This window comes from Ostrinia furnacalis, unplaced genomic scaffold, assembly GCF_004193835.3.
Source record: "Ostrinia furnacalis isolate ACB-3 unplaced genomic scaffold, ASM419383v2 OfSCF5175, whole genome shotgun sequence".
NCBI classification, from domain to species: Eukaryota; Metazoa; Arthropoda; class Insecta; order Lepidoptera; family Crambidae; genus Ostrinia; species Ostrinia furnacalis.
The window spans coordinates 185,953-205,026 of NW_021135414.1; the positions used below are offsets into that span (position 1 = coordinate 185,953).

The following is a 19,074-nucleotide window of genomic DNA, read 5'->3' on the forward strand; positions in this document are numbered from 1 at the left end:
CGAGCATAGCCCGCTCCATCAACCCCTAATTTGTGAGTGACCTCTATGAAAACAAATTGCCTGTTATGTGTTACCATAGGGGTCATTTAAAAAATAGGGATTGATGGTGAAAACGGGCATAAGCTGCATAAAGATAGGTAAATGCATAAAGTTGCATAAAGACAGGTAAAATAGATAAGGTGTATGCTTGGACGAATAAGGTGTAGGTAGTCGCTATAACTCCTACTGATCTTATAAGAAAGTATTCTCAATCCAAAACATGTAATCATTCTCATTATTTATTGACAAAATAGAAGCTCAATGTCAACAGGGAACATAATTTGCTCGATAAACATTTTTTTCCTTGTATTTATCTTTCTTTTGTTTCCAATTAACCACAAATGCACCTCAAATGGAAGCGTGCACGTTATTCTAAACAATTACGAGTTTAACTGCCCATTAACATTTGAATCAGCATGCAGCACTAATAAAAACTGTACTTATCTACTTTTTCAACTATTATTGTTGTCTAGACCACTTTTTAAGAGTTAATTTCAATTAGAAGATTGAATTGCAACACAATAGAGTTATAAAATGTAATTAAAATTATTTCCAACTAATAATCTGAAGAAAAAAAAAACAGAACTAATTTTAGCACAAGACTGATATTTTGCGATACAGTCAGCGTGAAATAATTCGTGACACCTAAAGTAGCCAAATAAGTGCAGAACACGTCTTTGTTACGATTGGAATAAGGTCCTGTTGTCAACTTTTCGGCCACTTTCGGCCACGAACTATTTGACGCTGACTGTATAAGATCAAAAAACAAACGCGAAAAATCATAATAAAACATTTTGTTTATGCTCAATAACAATAAAAGAGCGTTGAAATACTATTATACGGTTAATACGGTATTTATAAAACAATGATGCAATCACCGAGCGATAACGATAAAATCTATCGCATGACGACAGCTAGCGTTTAGAAGAAACTGCAGAGAAATGTAAACACAATAAACGGAATACTTTTTGTAAATAAACTAGCGACCCACCCCAGCTTCGCATGGATGCTTAAGTTCAAATTCAAAATTTCTTTATTCTCTTATAAGACACATTTACAGGGATTGGGATTCTTTTGAGTTTAGAAAACCTACATTATACACCTTCCTCTTGAATCACTCTATCTATTAAAAAAACCGCATCAAAAACCGTTGCGTTCTTTTAAAGATCTAAGCATACATAGGGACAGACAACGGAAAGCGACTTTGTTTTATACTACACTAGCTTTCCGCCCGCGGCTTCGCCCGCGTGGAATTTTGTCTGTCACAGAAAAACTTTATCGCGCGCGTCCCTGTTTCAAAAACCGGGATAAAAACTATCCTATGTTCTTTCCCGGGACTCAAACTATCTCTATGCCAAATTTCATCAAAATCGGTTGCGAGGTTTAAGCGGGAAAGCGTAACAGACAGACAGACAGACAGACAGAGTTACTTTCGCATTTATAATATTAGTTGGGATATGTAGTGATGTAATACGACATTTCGATTTGTTAATTTCACGTAACGAGTCACCCACTAGAAACTAGGTGTAAAAGATAATCCTAGCATTAAATAATTTATATTGCCAAGATGTCAGTAATTGCGAATCTAAAGAGATATTAGTATGAATTACAGCTCTAGATAAGACGTGAAAATACTGTTCTGACGTTAGGAAATTCCTATCCCACAGATTGGCTCGCAGGTAAGTTGGCTGCAATAAACAAAACTCGCTCTAAGTGCTGGTGATCACTAGCTGGTGGTTACGCGACTATTCCCACCTCTCGTTCCCACCGCTGCAACTCCTGTGTAGCCAGGATCTACAGCTTGATCGCCAATAAAAACCCAAACAGTGAAGGTCAAGTGTGTCTCGGGGGAAAGATGGTTGGTTGGTTTGCTTTCAAAATCATGTTTAAGTAAGGAAGGACAATTTTTTTCTATTTCCAGAGATCCGGCACTTGCCTATGAGATCCTGCCTACCAGATGTTATCATCGCACGTTATCAGCTTATCAGTAAAGGTTCACTATCGCTTGACATTCGCGTAACGGTATCGGGCGGTAGCCGCTTCGAGATAGCAGTGATAATGAACTCCCATTAAAAAGTGCTGATTAATTCGATACCAGTTTGACGGTCTGTCTGAAGTATTTTTTTGATCATTTGTTTCCACCAAAAGACGTACACTGCTGGACAAAGGCATCCTTCAAGGATTTCGACAACGACCGGTCTTGCACTGCCCTCAACCAGGCTCTTTCAGCGACCTTCACCAGATTCTTGGATGAAAATCCCCCCTAGCACACTGAATGATGGAAAACCCTAACGCACTATTTACATACATATTTAACAAGGACTAACTATGAAATTCGAAAGAACTACAAAATACCTTTGATTACAATACACTTTGGATCGGAACATCATCATGTATTTTCGACAGTACACTTTCACATGTCAAAACAATGGAGTGAAAGTAATAATTAGCGCCATTATACGAGCTCAATTACCGCGCGAATTTCGTGTTTTGGCGCCAACGGCGCAGATTCTTTCGTCTGCTAAGTGGGTCAGTGGCCAGTGCGCATGAGTTGTCTCTATTATTTTATCCTCCCGCGACTATTTTTGGACTAGTTCGTGTTATCCTCTTTGTTATGAAGGATTTTTGTTTCGTTGTGCATTTATTGCACGTAGGGAGGTTTTTCCAAGTTTGTATTAATTAGGTATTGCACCCTAATGCACTAGAGAGGCAAGAATATATTAAAACCAAAGATATCATTGATCTTTGAGTTAACGAGGTCATAGTAACACTGGGAAAAAGCTATTCTGTATTGATAAATTTTTGAGATAGGCCTCTTTATTTCTGCAAAATTGTATTTCCTAGATCTTTTCTTAGGATTTTTTAGATGCCTTTTTATAAAAAAAATTAACACCTTGAACTCACAGTTCTTTCTGCAGTCCGATTCGATACCCACAGACAAGTAACATGATCTTTTGCAATGCTTTACTGTAACACGATACGGCGGCTACTGTGATCTGTGATCTAACACGATACACGTGATATCACTTCGCGAGCAGTTAATTTCCGAAGCGATCGTAAATCCTGGCCGGTTATTATAATAACTCATTACGCCCACACGTGAGATTAGTTTTATTTTAAACGTAAATCACTCGCAAGGCAGATCTTTCAGAGGTGTTCCAGATCTAATATTCTGCAAGTGATGGCAGCGAGCGTCAGAATGGAGAAGTTTCGTGATGTTGAAACATTAGATTTCACTGAATGGGATTAAAATATAGACCAAAACTAAAAAGCCGGTTAAGTTATTTTTGAAATCCATCAAGAAGAAAATAATTATTTAAATTACCTCCATATTTTCGCGTGGAACTTAAACATACGCGCGGTGCCGTGATATGCGCAACTGTCCTGTAACTTTAGTATTGGTAGAGATATTTTCATGATTCTTTCACAATTATAGTTTTACATATTTTCAAGTTTTATTAAAATAAAAAAATTGGAAACTTGTCCGTTGTGCTATACTGTCTAGTAGAGCATTAGAGTAGATCATTGACAGTATGTCACATTTGAATCAGAATAAAGCTGTCACATTAGTGGTACATCCTATTCACGTCGCGTTGTAGCGTTATGATAACCCGAGCTAGGAATCTGATTAGGATAGTTTTTCGTAGATAATTTTCACTTTCTTTGTAGTAGCTTTGTCGAACGTTTGAATTCTGATCCCATATGTTTTGGCTTGAGTTACTTTTATTATATCACCTATGTTTCTTCCTTTTTCTTTTCTCTAGCGACAGTAGCGACACGATATTTGCTACAGGCGCTGAAGATCACCTCTTTGGAAAATATCGAGCAGCTCATATCACCCCTTCTTCATGACATCGCCAACTTGCCAACTGTCCAACACCCCCAAACATTGGCCACAACGTTTAGTCACCGTGTTTACGGGCGCACCGGCATGGCGTGCCGCCAAGCATCTCGGCTCTCCAATGCGCCGCGGTTTACTACTGCCCGGATTATGTCATGGGTTTGAATGGTTATCGGTATAATTAGAACGTTTTGAAGAGTTACCGAGGTGGTTCGATGACATTCGCGATGTGATAAGGGATGAAATATCATCTTGCTTTAAAGAGATAGTGATGGTGGTGGGTGGATCTTTAAAGATATCTGAAGGAGAACAAAACCTAAAGCAAAATACAGCAATAGGAAACTCAGAGGAAGACACATTTTGTCTGATGGGAACTTCATGAAGGTTGAAGATTGCCGCCAATGAATCGTTCCCTCTGAAGATTAATGGAACGGTCCCATGTGCACAAACAGGACGCTTACATGAGGTGAAGGTTACTAGATTGATGTAGCTTGCATTACCACTTCGGGACAACATACCGGCCTGGTGTTAAGTGTCTCCCTGTGTAAACAGTCGCCTCCACCTGCACGCAGAAGGATTTAATGAATGCTACTGGCAATGCCAGTCTTTTAGCAGAGTTTTGGGCTGACACTGTGTAGAATTGTTGTCGACACGACAAGAAAAAGAAGAACAGTCGAGTTTGGCAAAATCACTGCGGTAATGTATCCGCGAGATAGGATAGGGTCCATTAGATGAAGAACATTAGGACACTTTAATCAATAAGTCTGCAATCTGCATCTCAAGATGACTAATGGCTGCCAACTGCTACATGCGGAACCTATCATTTATCTTCTGCTTGGCTAATTAGCTATTATTTTCGATGTATTATTGAATGTACAAGACTTGCTGTTCAAACGTATATTGCGGCGTAGTTTTGTAAGGTGTTTGAATGAAATGACATATATGGAATTTTTAAAATTTATTGCAAGATTAACTAATACAAAACCACAATAAAATTACCCCCGTACTAGGCCTTGTCTGTATTGTGGAGGTAGGTGACACGATAATACTGGTAGTCTGGCAAAAGCAAAACATATTCCTTTAGAAATTAATTAATTCATGTTCAATCCATTTTCCTTTACAATATCGAGTCCAATCCCAAAGCTTTTAATCTTTTACTACAGTTTATCTTAAAACCATGTGACCATTTTTCTTTCCCAATATCGAGTCTCGGCGAAAAAGGTTTAATCTTCTACTGCTAACTTCAAACCATGACATGTAATACTGTATCAAACCGCTGTGGACCCCGTATCGCTGCACACGTTTCAGCGTGCGTGGGCGCAGCGTATCCGCCCGTTTTGCGGAATATTGCCCAACGCCACGAATAGCCGCCGAAAATACGCGCCGGCTAATTCCGTCTAATGTGCACTTTTGTGGGCTAATAATAACAATCTGATTGATCGACAACCGCTGCCCAGGAGATTTGTAGCCAATTCTATCTGGGATTATATGCGAATATGATACGTTTGTTTGTCTGGCATGTTTTTAACAGCTGTATTTTAAAGAAATTTAATGTCTCCCGGGATGGTATGGTATTCCAAGAAGGTAAATTCTTCTATGTATATCAAATTCCATTGGATGTGATAGGTATTTTTATTGCTTTACCAAAAAAATCAAGCGTCTTCCTAGTCGTAATATACAAAACTCTAATCCTAACTCTAATGCACATCATCAGAATGTCTCCTAGAATGGTATGGTATCCAAAGAAGGTAAATCCTCCTGTGTAATATCAAATTCTATTCCATCAGACAGGTATCTTTATTGATTTACCTGAAAAATCAAGCGTCTTTCTTAGTAGAAATATGCAAAATACACCCCTCCTACCCTTTTCATATTTTCAGAAAAAGGATACTTGTTTAGGTCTTTGCCGACGAAGTCATGGGCTAAAGCTAGTTCAGCATATCGATGGTCCAAGATATTTGCGGAGTGAGTGATTTATTCGTTGGCTAGCTCCGCGTATCCGAGCGTTTTGTCGCGTACTTAGGCCCGCTATACACGGACAGCTCGAGCAGTTAGTCAGTGATTAACATACACGGTCCACTCTTGTAGTCAAGAGTCAACAGCTTGAAGCTGCCAGTGATAACTGCTCGAGCAGTTGGTATTAACTGCTCAACAAATCACAAGCGCGCGCGCCGTGGAATGAAGAAAGTGGGCGTGGAGGTAACTGCGCGAGAGCTATCGACAGCTCGACCAGTCAGTGTATGGCTGGCGACTGCTTGACCGCACAATGAAAATTCACCGTGCTGTCGACCGCCCGAATCAGTTGCAACTGCTCGATCGGTTCGTGTATGTGCGTCCATAGAACTCTGCAGTTCACTGTGCAGTCGCAGCTTGAAGCTGTCGACCTTGACTAATTCAAGCGGTCCGTGTACTGCCGGCCTTATTGTGTGTAATGGACATTTTACGACATGTCACTCATGTAGGATATGATGTGGTGTGTCGCTACTTTAATCTCGGTAATTTGTACTAATTCATAATTTTACATTTAAATGCTAAACGTGTTTACAAACAGCCTTGAAAACAAGCGATAAAATTCAATTACAAAAAGCGAATTTGTTAAAATTACACAACATTCAAATGAAAGTAAATGCATGATTAAGTACGGAATAGGAACGATAAAATGGTTTATTTGCATTTCTAAACTGTTTATTTATAAACAGACTTCGTATATATTTATTATTTCAAATTAATTAACATCAGAACGTGGTGTTATCGAGCCAATAATTAATTACCTACTTCGTATAAGAATTTAGGGCCAATTTGGTGAAACGCAAAACTAAATGGAGTTGAGTTTATGGAGTTAATGGATTCCTCGGTTTCTGTGCTGTGTCACGCTGTGTGTATGACCAAATAAATAAAATCTTGATTGATTGATTCTGTCTATAGCCACTTGTCACATTGATTCGCATATAAGTAGAAGATGAGCACGCTCAAGACAAAAATCTCAATTCAAAAGCCGGGCTTTCTTGGACATAGATCCGTACTTGAGTGGAGTTTAAAACGGGTCTAAGTCACACCTCCTTACATTGCAAACGTCCTTACGGTGTCAAGTTCGTGGTCAAACCAGTAAATGAGCACATAAACGGTTGAAATCACCGCGGCACCGCAGCCCACGACCACTCACTTTATGGCTCGGCTCAGAAAATAGATGTTATGCGCATCCCTATTCCCTTTTTCTTGACCCATATCATGAGAAGTTAAAGGCCTGTGATTGGTCGGAATTTTTGTTTGATTTTGAATATGGTTTTGAGCTTCATTTCGTATAAACCTTAGTTACTTAGATGATACACATGTACCTTTAAAGAATGTGGGAAGCTACTCAAACTGGGTTACTATGGCATCCTTATGTTTGATGGACAGGTTACTTTTGGCTAACTTTCAGAAGGCCCTAATGGGAATATTGGTGAAAATCAATTTTTACCACTTAATTTTGTAAGAGAACCTAGAGCTAGGCTAGCCACTGGCTTTAAATGCTTNAAATGCTTTTGTGGTTAATACGTATTCAAATTGCACTAATCATTTTACAAATGGAGACAAAAAACAAAATTATTTGACCAGTAAAGAACATAAACCTCTAAAGTCCGAGAACTTGACACTACGAGCGCAGTCACGGGCAGCAATCAAGCCGTTAATGAGTCCACATTCTTCAGATAAAACATATATTTCTTGCGGACAAACTCACCGATCCAATTAGGTTTTAGTCAGCGCAATTACCGGGTAAATGTTTGGGTAAATGGTTATCTGGTTCAACCGAAAAAATTGTGGAATGAAATTCAAGTCCTTTCATTTTCTGCTGAAGCATTTACACATATTTCAAGAAATTGAATGTTGGACGTATGAAAAAATGTTTTAGTTGTTAGTTATTTTCGACTATTCTGCTAATTACTGACTAACTCCTACTGCGCTATATGGTGCAGTCCATTTTTAATAAAAAAGAAAAAACATGTACTTATCTTAAGTATGGATTATTTTGACAAAGGTGACTGAGTTTCTTCCGCCACTTCTTTTCAGCACCAGCCCATATGTTGTCCGAAAGTGGTGGTAGGGCAAGCTATGTATATTTGGGACATGTATAAGTGCCCTGGAAAGGGCCTATGTACTGAATCAAATATTTGAATTTGATATTTGGGCGGACAATTTGGATGACGCTTCCACGTCAAAATTCACGTACGAATAGACAAAGCCACGGGTAGAAGGTAGATGCTTATGAGCGCACCTACTCACTATCCAGCATATTCCTCCTACCCACCACATACCCCAGTATCTGTCATATGACATTACAAACATCGCTTCATAAAATAAAAGTGGCGATGATTCGCCCCGTATGAGGTATGTATGAAACAAAGGCGTTGGCAGACTACCCAATAAAGTAGGTATATTAAGAAATTATTGTACGCGCTAATGAGTCACGGTGCACTATTGTTGTGGTGACACAATTATAGTAAGGAGGAAAGTTATCGGGCTTTATCGAACCGGCATTAACACGTTTAATTTAAACGTTTATTTAGTAACACTATTTGATAGACTGTCTATGTACAAAGAAGATACTACTATTTCATTGTCCAAGTATACTTGGGTAAGGAATGTAGTCCAGCGGTTGATTGATGGGGACCGAGCTGGAAAACTCGAAATTGTAGCCTGATACTGAAACCTTTGGGCAATTGTCGCCTACAGTTATGAAAATGATTTCTATGGCTCCAATTAATAAAACTCAAATCATTAATTAAGCAGTAGAGACGGAAACTAGCACAGATAGTATCGATGGCAGTTTATTAACCGACTTCAAAAATGCGGAAGTTCTCATTAAACACTTCTCTGCTCTCTTATTAAAGATGTCTATTATAATAATAAAAAGTTACACGCGAGTTTATAATGACATTTCCATACAAAAAGTCGCCTAAAACTAGTGTTTTTGTCGTCATACAAATCGAAACATTATACCCGTACATCTGAGACTACCCGGCGACTGGTCATGGAATTGACCATCTCTAAATATAGCCCGTGACGAGGCAAGGACGCGGCCCAATCTGATTCCCGCTGGAACAATTGCAACATTAACTGGGATCGCACACGCCTCCAGGATATCCAGATCTATTTGCTACTCTAAGTGTTAAAATATAGGCTAATGGTATGTGGAAGGTGAGTGGGTACCCTGAGTGGTTATTTTTTCTTTATAATCCGTCACGAAGCACTGGCAGGGTTAAATTATAGTAGAACGCGTAAAAGCGCTTTAAAAAAGCCTATTTGCAGCAAATGCTAAATGGTTCCCGCTGAAAACCAGCGACATGACGTTTGTGTCATGTCGCGATTTTTGCTGAGCGGGCGCCTCTTCAGCATAGCTTACTTTTGACAAATGTGTATTGCAATTTTAGTTTTGTTTTATCGTATTATTATGCTGAATAAAGATTTTCTTATCTCTGATCGAAGTAAAATCAAAATCAGTAGTTTGTGATGAACCCCTTTAGAGACAGCTGTATTGAGTTATCATCACAGGTAAGAATATCATAAGGTACTGTATTTTTAAAGCTCAATGAATTTGCACGCGACGAGGGTCGTAAACACCGGATACTCCGCTACTATGCTATTTTCTGGAAGCTTTAAAGTTTGGAATGTCAATAAACACTCGGAAAGCTCTGCTATAAATACATCTGTTATGCGACTTCTAGGATTTATCTAAAATAGCCAGGATTAAAGGTACGTGTCAAACAAGATTACAAGATTAGCGACGTATTTCGAGGAACTTGACAGGCGACAGTTTACGTGTTTCGCTTTTTTTGGGATTGAAACGTAACTTCTAACGAAAATGTGGCAAAGGCATGATTTGGAGATACTCTTGAGGGTTTGGTACCAAGAGATTCACGTGACTATTCCCACCTCTCGTTTCCACCACTGCAACTCCTGTGTAGCCAGGATCTACAGCTTGATCGCCAATAAAACCCAACAAGTGAAGGTCAAGTACCGAAACATTGTCAGCATGCCCTGATCAGTTAGTTTAGCCGGCTTTTTCAGCACTTAGCGTCGTGATTGGACCAACCTGCCCTATTTCTAGAGGGCTCCATTGTCTGTTAGTCCTTCTGCTTATCATAGAACTTAATCTTCGAAGTATTCAGAAGACTATTAACCCAAATACCAAGAAACTATTACCGCTTTACACATGGGAGTTCTTAATATCTTCGGGGACCGGGGAGGTCTTTGTCCAGCAGTGGACGTCATTTGGCTGAAGCGAACGAACGAAATCCTATCTATCTAAGCCGATTCGGATGGAAGAAACTGACCGCACTAATGCGACGGGTCCACTTACAACAATGAATGAATGGTGTTTGCAAAACGTCTGCTTCCGTACGTGCTGGTATTCGATTACGGATGAGTTTGTAAGCAATGGTTGATTCATACATGTCGGTATCAGGCTTTAGGAGGCGCCATAGTCGTGGAAATCGAATACAATCCTTATGGTCCGGTTTCCACGGAAGCTGAGCGGAGATGTAATGTGGAAATGACGAAACCTGATTGGTTATCCAAATTCAACTCCTCTTCACCTAGTGGAAAACGGGCCTAAGGAAGGGGCTGCGCAAACGCAGACATTTTGTATCCGACACGGAGATCGTGTCGTTGTATGGTGTCAAGTGGAACCACACAAGACATGGAAGTTTCTATACCATGATTCAATAGTAGCTTATCTATTATGCGATTAACGAGAGGTTTTATCGCATCATAACGGACCACAAATACGCCGGTGTCTCAGACATAGGTATTTGTTTACATGATTATCGGCTTCTATTGAATCGGACTTCGTTTGAGAACAAGTTATGGCGCTGTTGCGAAGTTTGCAAAAAAAAAATCGCAAGTTGTAACACATAACAAAGCACCTGACAAAGAAATGGCCCAGTTCGAGTCATGGCATGACGTTGCAATTAAAAACATATTACGCTACATTACTTAAGCCATGAGTAACCTCACAAGTATTCCCACCATTGATAGTCGCTGCCGTGATAAGCCCCATATACACCTTGACGGAAAATATTTTAGAGTCGCTCGAACCAAGTGATTTTAGCTCAATACAGTGATTTTAGCGCCTATAAGGACAGGCATGGCAGTTGAGAGGACTCTATGGATGATGTGATATTATCAATTAATTATTCTTAGGCGAGAGTGGGGCACAGCAAAAAAATGGAAAATCAATTGAATATAAAACAAATGTCCCAAAAGCTGAACTGAGCTTTTCTACAGTAAAGGATTCAAGTATGAATCGACACAAGAATATTGAGCGTCTAATTACTCGTTTATACTTTAAACACTAGCTTTCCGCCCGCGGCTTCGCCCGCGTAGAATTTTGTCTGTCATAGAAAAACTATATCGCGCGCGTCCCTGTTTCAAAAACCGGGATAAAAACTATCCTATGTCCTTTCCCGGGACTCAAACTATCTCTATGCCAAATTTCATCCAAATCGGTTTAGTGGTTTTGGCGTGAAAGAGAGACAGACAGACAGAGTTACTTTCGCGTTTATAATATTAGTTTAGATTATTTTAAAGCCATGACATAAAGTTATCACATTGTGTCACGCGACTATCATTGAAGATAAAATTTAATTTTTGCTGAAAAATGTTTTGCACCGTTATCAGGTCATTTAGCCTCCACTGCAGTAGCACGATCTTTTTTAATGTCATCATCATTTCAGCAAAAGGACGTCCACTGCTGAACGTAGACCGCCCCCAATGATTTCCACATCATTGTATTGATGACATTGTATTGATTTTAAATCTTAAATGTAACTTGTGTAGAATTTAATTTTTAATTATATATTATTATGTATAAATATTAGATTATATATTTTGCTAGAAATAGTTCTATTAATAAAGTAATGTAAGCCTTTTTTTTTGCCTGAGATACAGGAATTATAATTCGCCCGCGTGGAATTTTGTCTGTCACAGAAAAACTTTATCGCGCGCGTCCCTGTTTCAAAAACCGGGATAAAAACTATCCTATGTTCTTTCCCGGGACTCAAACTATCTCTATGCCAAATTTCATCAAAATCGGTTGCGAGGTTTAAGCGGGAAAGCGTAACAGACAGACAGACAGACAGACAGAGTTACTTTCGCATTTATAATATTAGTTGGGATTAATGGGACTTAGCAAATGAATAAACCCTTTAAAGTTTTAACGTAAGCGCATTCGTTGACATTTGCAATGCGATGCGGCGCGATTATTTAAAGTATAGACAAGCTTTAATAGGGTATTGTGGCTTATTGTTCGCCGTATCGGCCACACAATAGCTGTATACATGCCGCTGCATTGTTTTTATTGTACAATTGATCATTTTTGTGACAAATCACAAGTATACTGTACTGTTTGGATAAGTAACAAACAGGCACCCTAAACAAGGTACCATTCGTCACAGATTCTATTTCGCAATCGCTTCAAGGAGCAAAAGTAGTGTGCAAAAAAGCTGGAGGGAACCGATTTCGGAATTGAGTCGTCTAGTTTCAAAACCCGCTAAAACGCTCCTGCAACTAATTTCTGTTTATATCTCTAAATGATGCTACTACAATTTTCTCATCATACTGTTCAATCATTTTCGATCAAAATACACTAAAAGACTACTAAACTAGCACTTAAAATTAGATTTGTGTTACAAACTCCGCTAAAACGCCGTCCGTTTCTTTCAAAACCCCCTAAAAGTTGATTGACCAATGGTAGCACGGTATTTTGGTCACGTGACTGCGAAATCAGTATGGAGATTTTTTTATAACGTGGTTGCTTCATAATTTGCTCTTATCAAATCCCGCTAAAATACAACATGTCCGTTTCAAATCCCATTAAAACCGAATGTTCGTAACAAAATACGCCAAAATGAAAATAGTTTTCATTATAATTCAAATTATATTTAATTTAAAGATAAATAGCAATTACTGTTAGTATTGCCAGATGACAATAATAATTCGTATCAATTTTTTTTTTGCCTAAGGCCAAAGCTATATGGATAAGCGGTTTTTTTCAATTTCTCGAAATCTTATCAAAATCGTTTTAGCGGGATTTGAAACTAGACGCCTCAATTAAGCCTGTGACGTTATGTGACATTGTCTAGCTAGGTAGTTGTTTAACTTTATCATTTATGTAATAGACCGAATTTGCGCGGGGATTGCAGCAGACTTAAAGCAAACTATGTTTCCGCCCGCGGCTTTGCCCGCGTGAAATTTTGTCTGTCACAGAAAAACTTTATCGCGCGCGTCCCTGTTTCAAAAACCAGGAAAAAAACTATTCTATGTCCTTTCCCGGGACTCAAACTATCTCTATGCCAAATTTCATCAAATCAGTTCAGTGGTGTAGGCGTGAAAGCAAGACAGGCAGACAGACAGTTACTTTTGCATTTATAATATTAGTATAGATGATATGAAAGTTACAGTACTATTGGGAAGTGTATAAGCGCCCTGGAAAGGGCCTAAGACTGAGGCCCTAAGTGCTGAATAAAGATTGATTTTGACTTATTTATTTATAGGATGCTATAACATAGACGAAAGCTAATGCACAATGACACTATAATTAGGGTCAACAAAAAGGGCTACATACATGGGCTCTATCTATATAATTACATCAGCAATACAATACAAAGTTCGCAACACCTATTGTGTGAAACAATAAGTTTCCTAACACGTTTCATGAAAGCAGCAGAGTTTATTCACCTCGACCACCTAATGCAATTAATTAAAAATAACGCAAGAATGCTGATTTAAAAATAAGCAGAACATTCATAATGAAATCTTCGTGAATCGTGAAGTATAAACTGCTGCACATTAATAAGAGAGAATTCATCAAAATATTTTATAACAGCAACTTATAACACTAAGTAGGATGTGAAATTAGAAAAGTGAAATATTAATTACGAGAAGATGAATATAATTTAAGTAATTTTTGTTATAATTTTTTATTGAATACTTGACATTTTCCGACATCATGGGTTTATTAAGACAGTCCACACACATTTATCAAAAACTGATTATTCCAGAGAGTGAAAATGCCTTTTTCCTTGAACTATTTTTTTCTCTCATAAACTAACTGAACTTGATAAGGCAATACAACGAAGAATATTTTGGGCTAATATTGATTTAAGAATTAATTGTATTAATGATGTACCTAATTAATGATAACTTATTTATTGTTGACAAAATTGAAGTTTGAAATACTATGTACCCAAACATTTAATCGTAATAATTAAAAGATTTCAAATAGATTATTCAATTACTTCTTCTATTTACATAGAATATCTTAACGGCTTCATAGTAGCAATGGCCAAACAATACAATTCATAGAATTGACTATTATAGCTGCAGAAGGTCTTGGCTTTGTCCAGCAGGGTACTGTTAAATGGCTTTTACTATGTTTTTACAGAAAATAACTACATGGACACAATGAAAAGTTACGAATTGCTTTCTTTTAATATGAGTAATTAAGCAAACGAACCAAAACTATTAAAAGATAAAACAAAAGTATGTCAAAGGCACTATAGTTTTATTATTTAAGTTACTTGAAAAAAATGTTTAAACAGCTGTAAAAAATACATTTTATAAATGAAAATCACTGACCTTATTGTGTGGCAGGACTATAAAGGCGCCTCCTCCGGCGGACTCGACGATTATTGCCAAAAATTTGGGGTTCACGGCACAAAACGTAGAGTCCCATGAACTTTTCGACACTCGAATATTATCATAACACTGTTCGCGTTTCAGGGCCTGCCCGTAAACGTGACGGAATTTAGAACTACGAACCACTCTAAACGACATCTGGAATACGGAAAATCACACGGTTAACAACAAAACAATAAACAATACTCATTTATCCAAATAATTGCTTAGAACATAACCTATACACCACTTTGACCTATATTTTGACATTATTACTAAGATAGAATCACAACTCACTTTTGTTTAAAAGAAGAAATTATTATATTTACACTAGAAAATGCGATAAAATCATTTGAAATTAACACAATAATTAATAGAAAATAAAATTGAGAGCTACTAAGGATTGAAGGGAGGACGGTTGGGAAAACGAGCGAACTCCATATTTGGTAATGCCTACAGCTACTACATTTGCCGATTTTATATTTCTTGTTTAAAACAACTAAAAAATGTAAAAATATATTTTTAGGGTGAAAATAAGTGTTATATTTTTACTGTTATATCTTAATTATTCTAAAATACTGTCTAAAGTGGATAATTTCCGAATAAATTGATCTTTGAAATAAAAATTCTTGAACGCATCAGCATAATGTCAGAAAGCTGTCAAATATGACAGTTGGCAGATGCGTTCATTAGAATGAATATTCTGTTACTTGTGTCCTAATCTCTAATGCTGCGCAAGCGCAGTTTTCCAAAATTTCTGCAGACCCTTGTTTCTGACGAACGCCACAAAATAAAAAACAGCAGTAGTACAATAAATAAGATAGAATCTATGTTGAGACCTCGACCCTACCTAAATTTATTAACCCTACGTTGGTCGCCTGGGGTGTCGTACAATCCCAAAGCAGATTTCTTGGCCTAGAACTTTTTCAAAATTGAATTTAAGATCACGCAACGAGAGTTGAGGCCATTAATTAATATAACACAAGCAAATATTTATATCGGTAAGCGTTGTTTGCATTTTCTGTTTCGCTTATAGACAAAGACATTTATCAAGAGCGAGGTAGCTTTTAGTTTAGTGTATTCAATATTTGAACTTGAATGAGTACCTAATTTTGTTATATAGATACATATTACATCAGGACAGGAGTATTACATCGTATCCCAGCGTTGAATTTTGGAACACGATGTATATGTTACGGTTAATGTGATAAATTGAAAATTATTAATAATAACCGGTTATTATGAATAATTCCCGACAGTCGCGGTGAAAGTGATAAATTAATCACATTTAACAGTGATTATTTAATAATTCAACCTTAGTACTAACAAATTTCATAAGGGTATTTCGCCGAAACAGTAAATTTTCTGTGTCCAGGCAGGCGAACACATGTTTTTTTTATATCTATCGGTATAAAACTATTTTTATGGGAAAGTTCATCAAAAGTTTTATTTGTTTTTGCTATTACAATAGCAGAAACTACAAATAATACCGTAGAAAAACCTAATCAAAAGTCGTTTTTCTAATTTCCTTGTTATGTCCATTACTGTTGTTTGCCAAAATGAAGGCACATTATAAAAAATTGAAGCGTAATTTAATTCTAATAGCACTCTCTTTACATTTGAGAAACGTTTGGCTATCGGAAAATAAAAACTTTAAATATCAAATACTTATAGGAAGAAAATAAAGCGAAGTTAAGTTCTTGTCCAGGTCAAAAGTATAATTTCCCTGGGTCTTCTTTTCAACCATTGTAGTAACGAAAAGAAAAATCTTAGAATGTAATGCACTGCACCGTTACACTCGACCATTACGTCCCAAAAGGCCATCAAGGCAGGACAGTACATCGTTGATCAGTTTCGCGACAAATCGCGTAAGTAGGTCCCTCCTTGGGGTTTTGTTTACTAAAAAGTCAATTTCTTTGGGCGGTTTTTTGCAGCTAAACAATGGATTAATTTTAATGTTTATTTACACAAATGTAGTGTCTGTAGGGGTTAACCCATGATTTAAATAGTAAATGGATAGGCTAAATAGGTTTTTGTTTGTGGTGTCTTTTAGGCATAAATCTAATTTCTTTGGCCCTAATTTCCTTGTTTTCCGTGGTTTAAAATGGCCTAGGAAATTATAAAAGACCATTTTTAATTCGGCGTAAAGTCAAATTTTTAGTATTTTTTTACTGAAATAAGTTTAAAATTTACATTTTAAGAAATGGGTATCAGAATAGATATAGCACAACTTGTTTTTAACTCTTAACTCAATCTACTGCATTTATCTTCCTTAGTTGTGTAAAAACGTTATAATGATATAATATTCATTGGTATGTTTGCTTGCGAAGGTACACTAAAATGGGTCGAATTAAAAAAAAGCAAACCACAGAAGAAAACTAAGAGAAAACAATATTTATAATAATTTCCTTGGCTACCAAAAATTCATGACCTCATAACTTTGTTTCTAAAACGAATTATGACACCCCTTTTAGATAGGTACATTGGCTTAGTTTTTGCTTCTTAATGCAATGGAAAAATAAAAATAGTTAAAAACAAAAAAAAATTTCGTGCCAAGGAAATTAGGCAAAATCGACCATTTTTGGCGAAATACCCATAAAAGAGAACATCTTGTGTACGTGCTCGTGTACAGCCAAACTTTTGAACGTTTTGATATCATGTATAGCCTGACCAGGAACATAAAAACCCTGGCATAGAGGCGCGTCAATTGCATTTGATAGTGCAACACTGAGTACAGTCGTACATGTGTTAAATTAATAGGCTAAATTTATGTATCAGGATTCAGGATTACGGGCTAATTTGATATTTTCATAAATTAACGAAAAAATATTATTAAAGGTAACCTGGTTTAAATAAANCGTAACATATATTCGCCTCAACTTTCGCTGCGCGATTTATACGTTTAATAACATTTCCATGTCTTTTTGACCGCGTAGTGCGATAAAATGATGCCGAATTTTTTATCGTGGGTCTCAGAATCCCATGTTAATAATAAAGAAGAGATTCTGAACTACGCTTTTGCTAATACTAATAAAGGATGAAGTCAACAAAATATTATGGTGAATAAGTTTATGATTATAACTTACTTTTGGAACCCCCAAACGAGAATCTGACTGCCGAGACTGTAATGTTGGCTTTTTGTCAGGAGTGTGAGTGTAGCTGTGACAACGCTCTCTTCCCAGTCTCTTAGCCACAGGCGGTCTCTTTATATTGGGACTCGTAAAGCTGTTGTGTCGCTTGATTTCCTGTAATAAAATAATATTCTTTTTCAACTCCCATTCGTGAAATATTCTTGATTAGTTTATTTAGGGATATTAGAATATTAAAGGTAATAGTGGAGGAGACTCGAGAGGTACGCTGCCGTGCCGTGCTAGTGTGCGTGCTAGTCAAAAAAATATAATTTCAATACACTACTTACCCCAGTGACGTCGACTTCCATGTTCATGACTTAAATAAATTAACTTAAATCCTTATAAAATAAAAATAAAAGGTTAATACTTTAGATTTAAAATAAATATCTCACTTGCTCTTCGAAAAAATGCTGTTGCTCTATTTAATTTGTAAGAATGTGGGTAATTGGATTTTGAAAAATATGACAAATGATAATTTGAACAGGAAAATTTTGATTAAATGTAGGTATGCTGATAAATACCCTTAGTCATCATGATAATGTTAGATGTTAAAGCTTTTTTTTACTTTTAATTATTGAAAAAAGTCGTAGATATATACATTGCATTACATTTAGAAATCTTGAAATGAACGCATCGAATACATACCGATCATTATTTTTAATCTGTGGTTGTTTTTTGACATTCGTGAAATTTGACAGATCTTTTTCAAAAAAATTGAAAATTTGTGAGGTGGTGTCTGCTTGCTATTATTCTGCTGTTATTTCATAATTTGCGTTGTATATTCTACAATGTTTTAATTTATTTCTTGTTATTTAGTGAGACACATACCTTACTAAAATGGATTTCGGAATTTGCAAGGTAAGTTTTTAGAAATTAAGTTAAAAAAATATTATTTCTGTGAACATGTCTGTGAACATCGCGAATCGTAACTCCGATTTGAGTATTTATTTTTATTCCGATTAACTTTTAGTAGTTAGTGTACGATTAATAATTAGCAGAACTTACTGCGTCATGGATTTTAGTTTTGCGTTTTTACGTCGTCACGCCGGTAAATTATTTTAAGTATTTTGGTTCTTCATTTGGGGATTCTTGCTTGAATCAAGTGTGTCTCATATTTTAACTTGTATTTCCTGCAAGTGTGCTTGTGCATCAAACTAGACAATATTTTTTATTGAAATTAAACAAACACAATTACATTGTTTTGTTAAATTGAGTAATTTTTGGTCTTTTAATTTAAATTTTATTCATTTACCTAAGTTTCTAACTGTAAATATAATCTGATATTTGCCAGCGATACATAAATTACCCTAGAACATCACACCATTGATAACACCATTTATTAAATTGTTTGAGTAATTTTAGGCCACATATTATACATACCTCTCTGTTTGCATATATGCAAATATA

The 19,074-nt window shown here is 36.7% G+C and overlaps 1 protein-coding gene across 1 annotated transcript in view; it reads right to left on the reverse strand.

Moving 5' to 3' along the window:
• coro (protein coronin) overlaps positions 1 to 18,100 on the reverse strand; it is a 33,976-nt gene extending 15,876 nt beyond the window's left edge. Inside the window, exons 1-3 of the mRNA XM_028315601.1 lie at positions 17,955 to 18,100; positions 17,623 to 17,781; positions 14,498 to 14,695 (exon numbers count right to left, since the gene is read on the reverse strand). Of these exons, the coding sequence (XP_028171402.1) occupies positions 14,498 to 14,695; positions 17,623 to 17,781; positions 17,955 to 17,981 (384 nt within the window). The 5' untranslated portion in view covers positions 17,982 to 18,100. The remainder of the gene's footprint in view (positions 1 to 14,497; positions 14,696 to 17,622; positions 17,782 to 17,954) is intronic.
• Between the last annotated feature and the right edge of the window lie 974 nt (positions 18,101 to 19,074).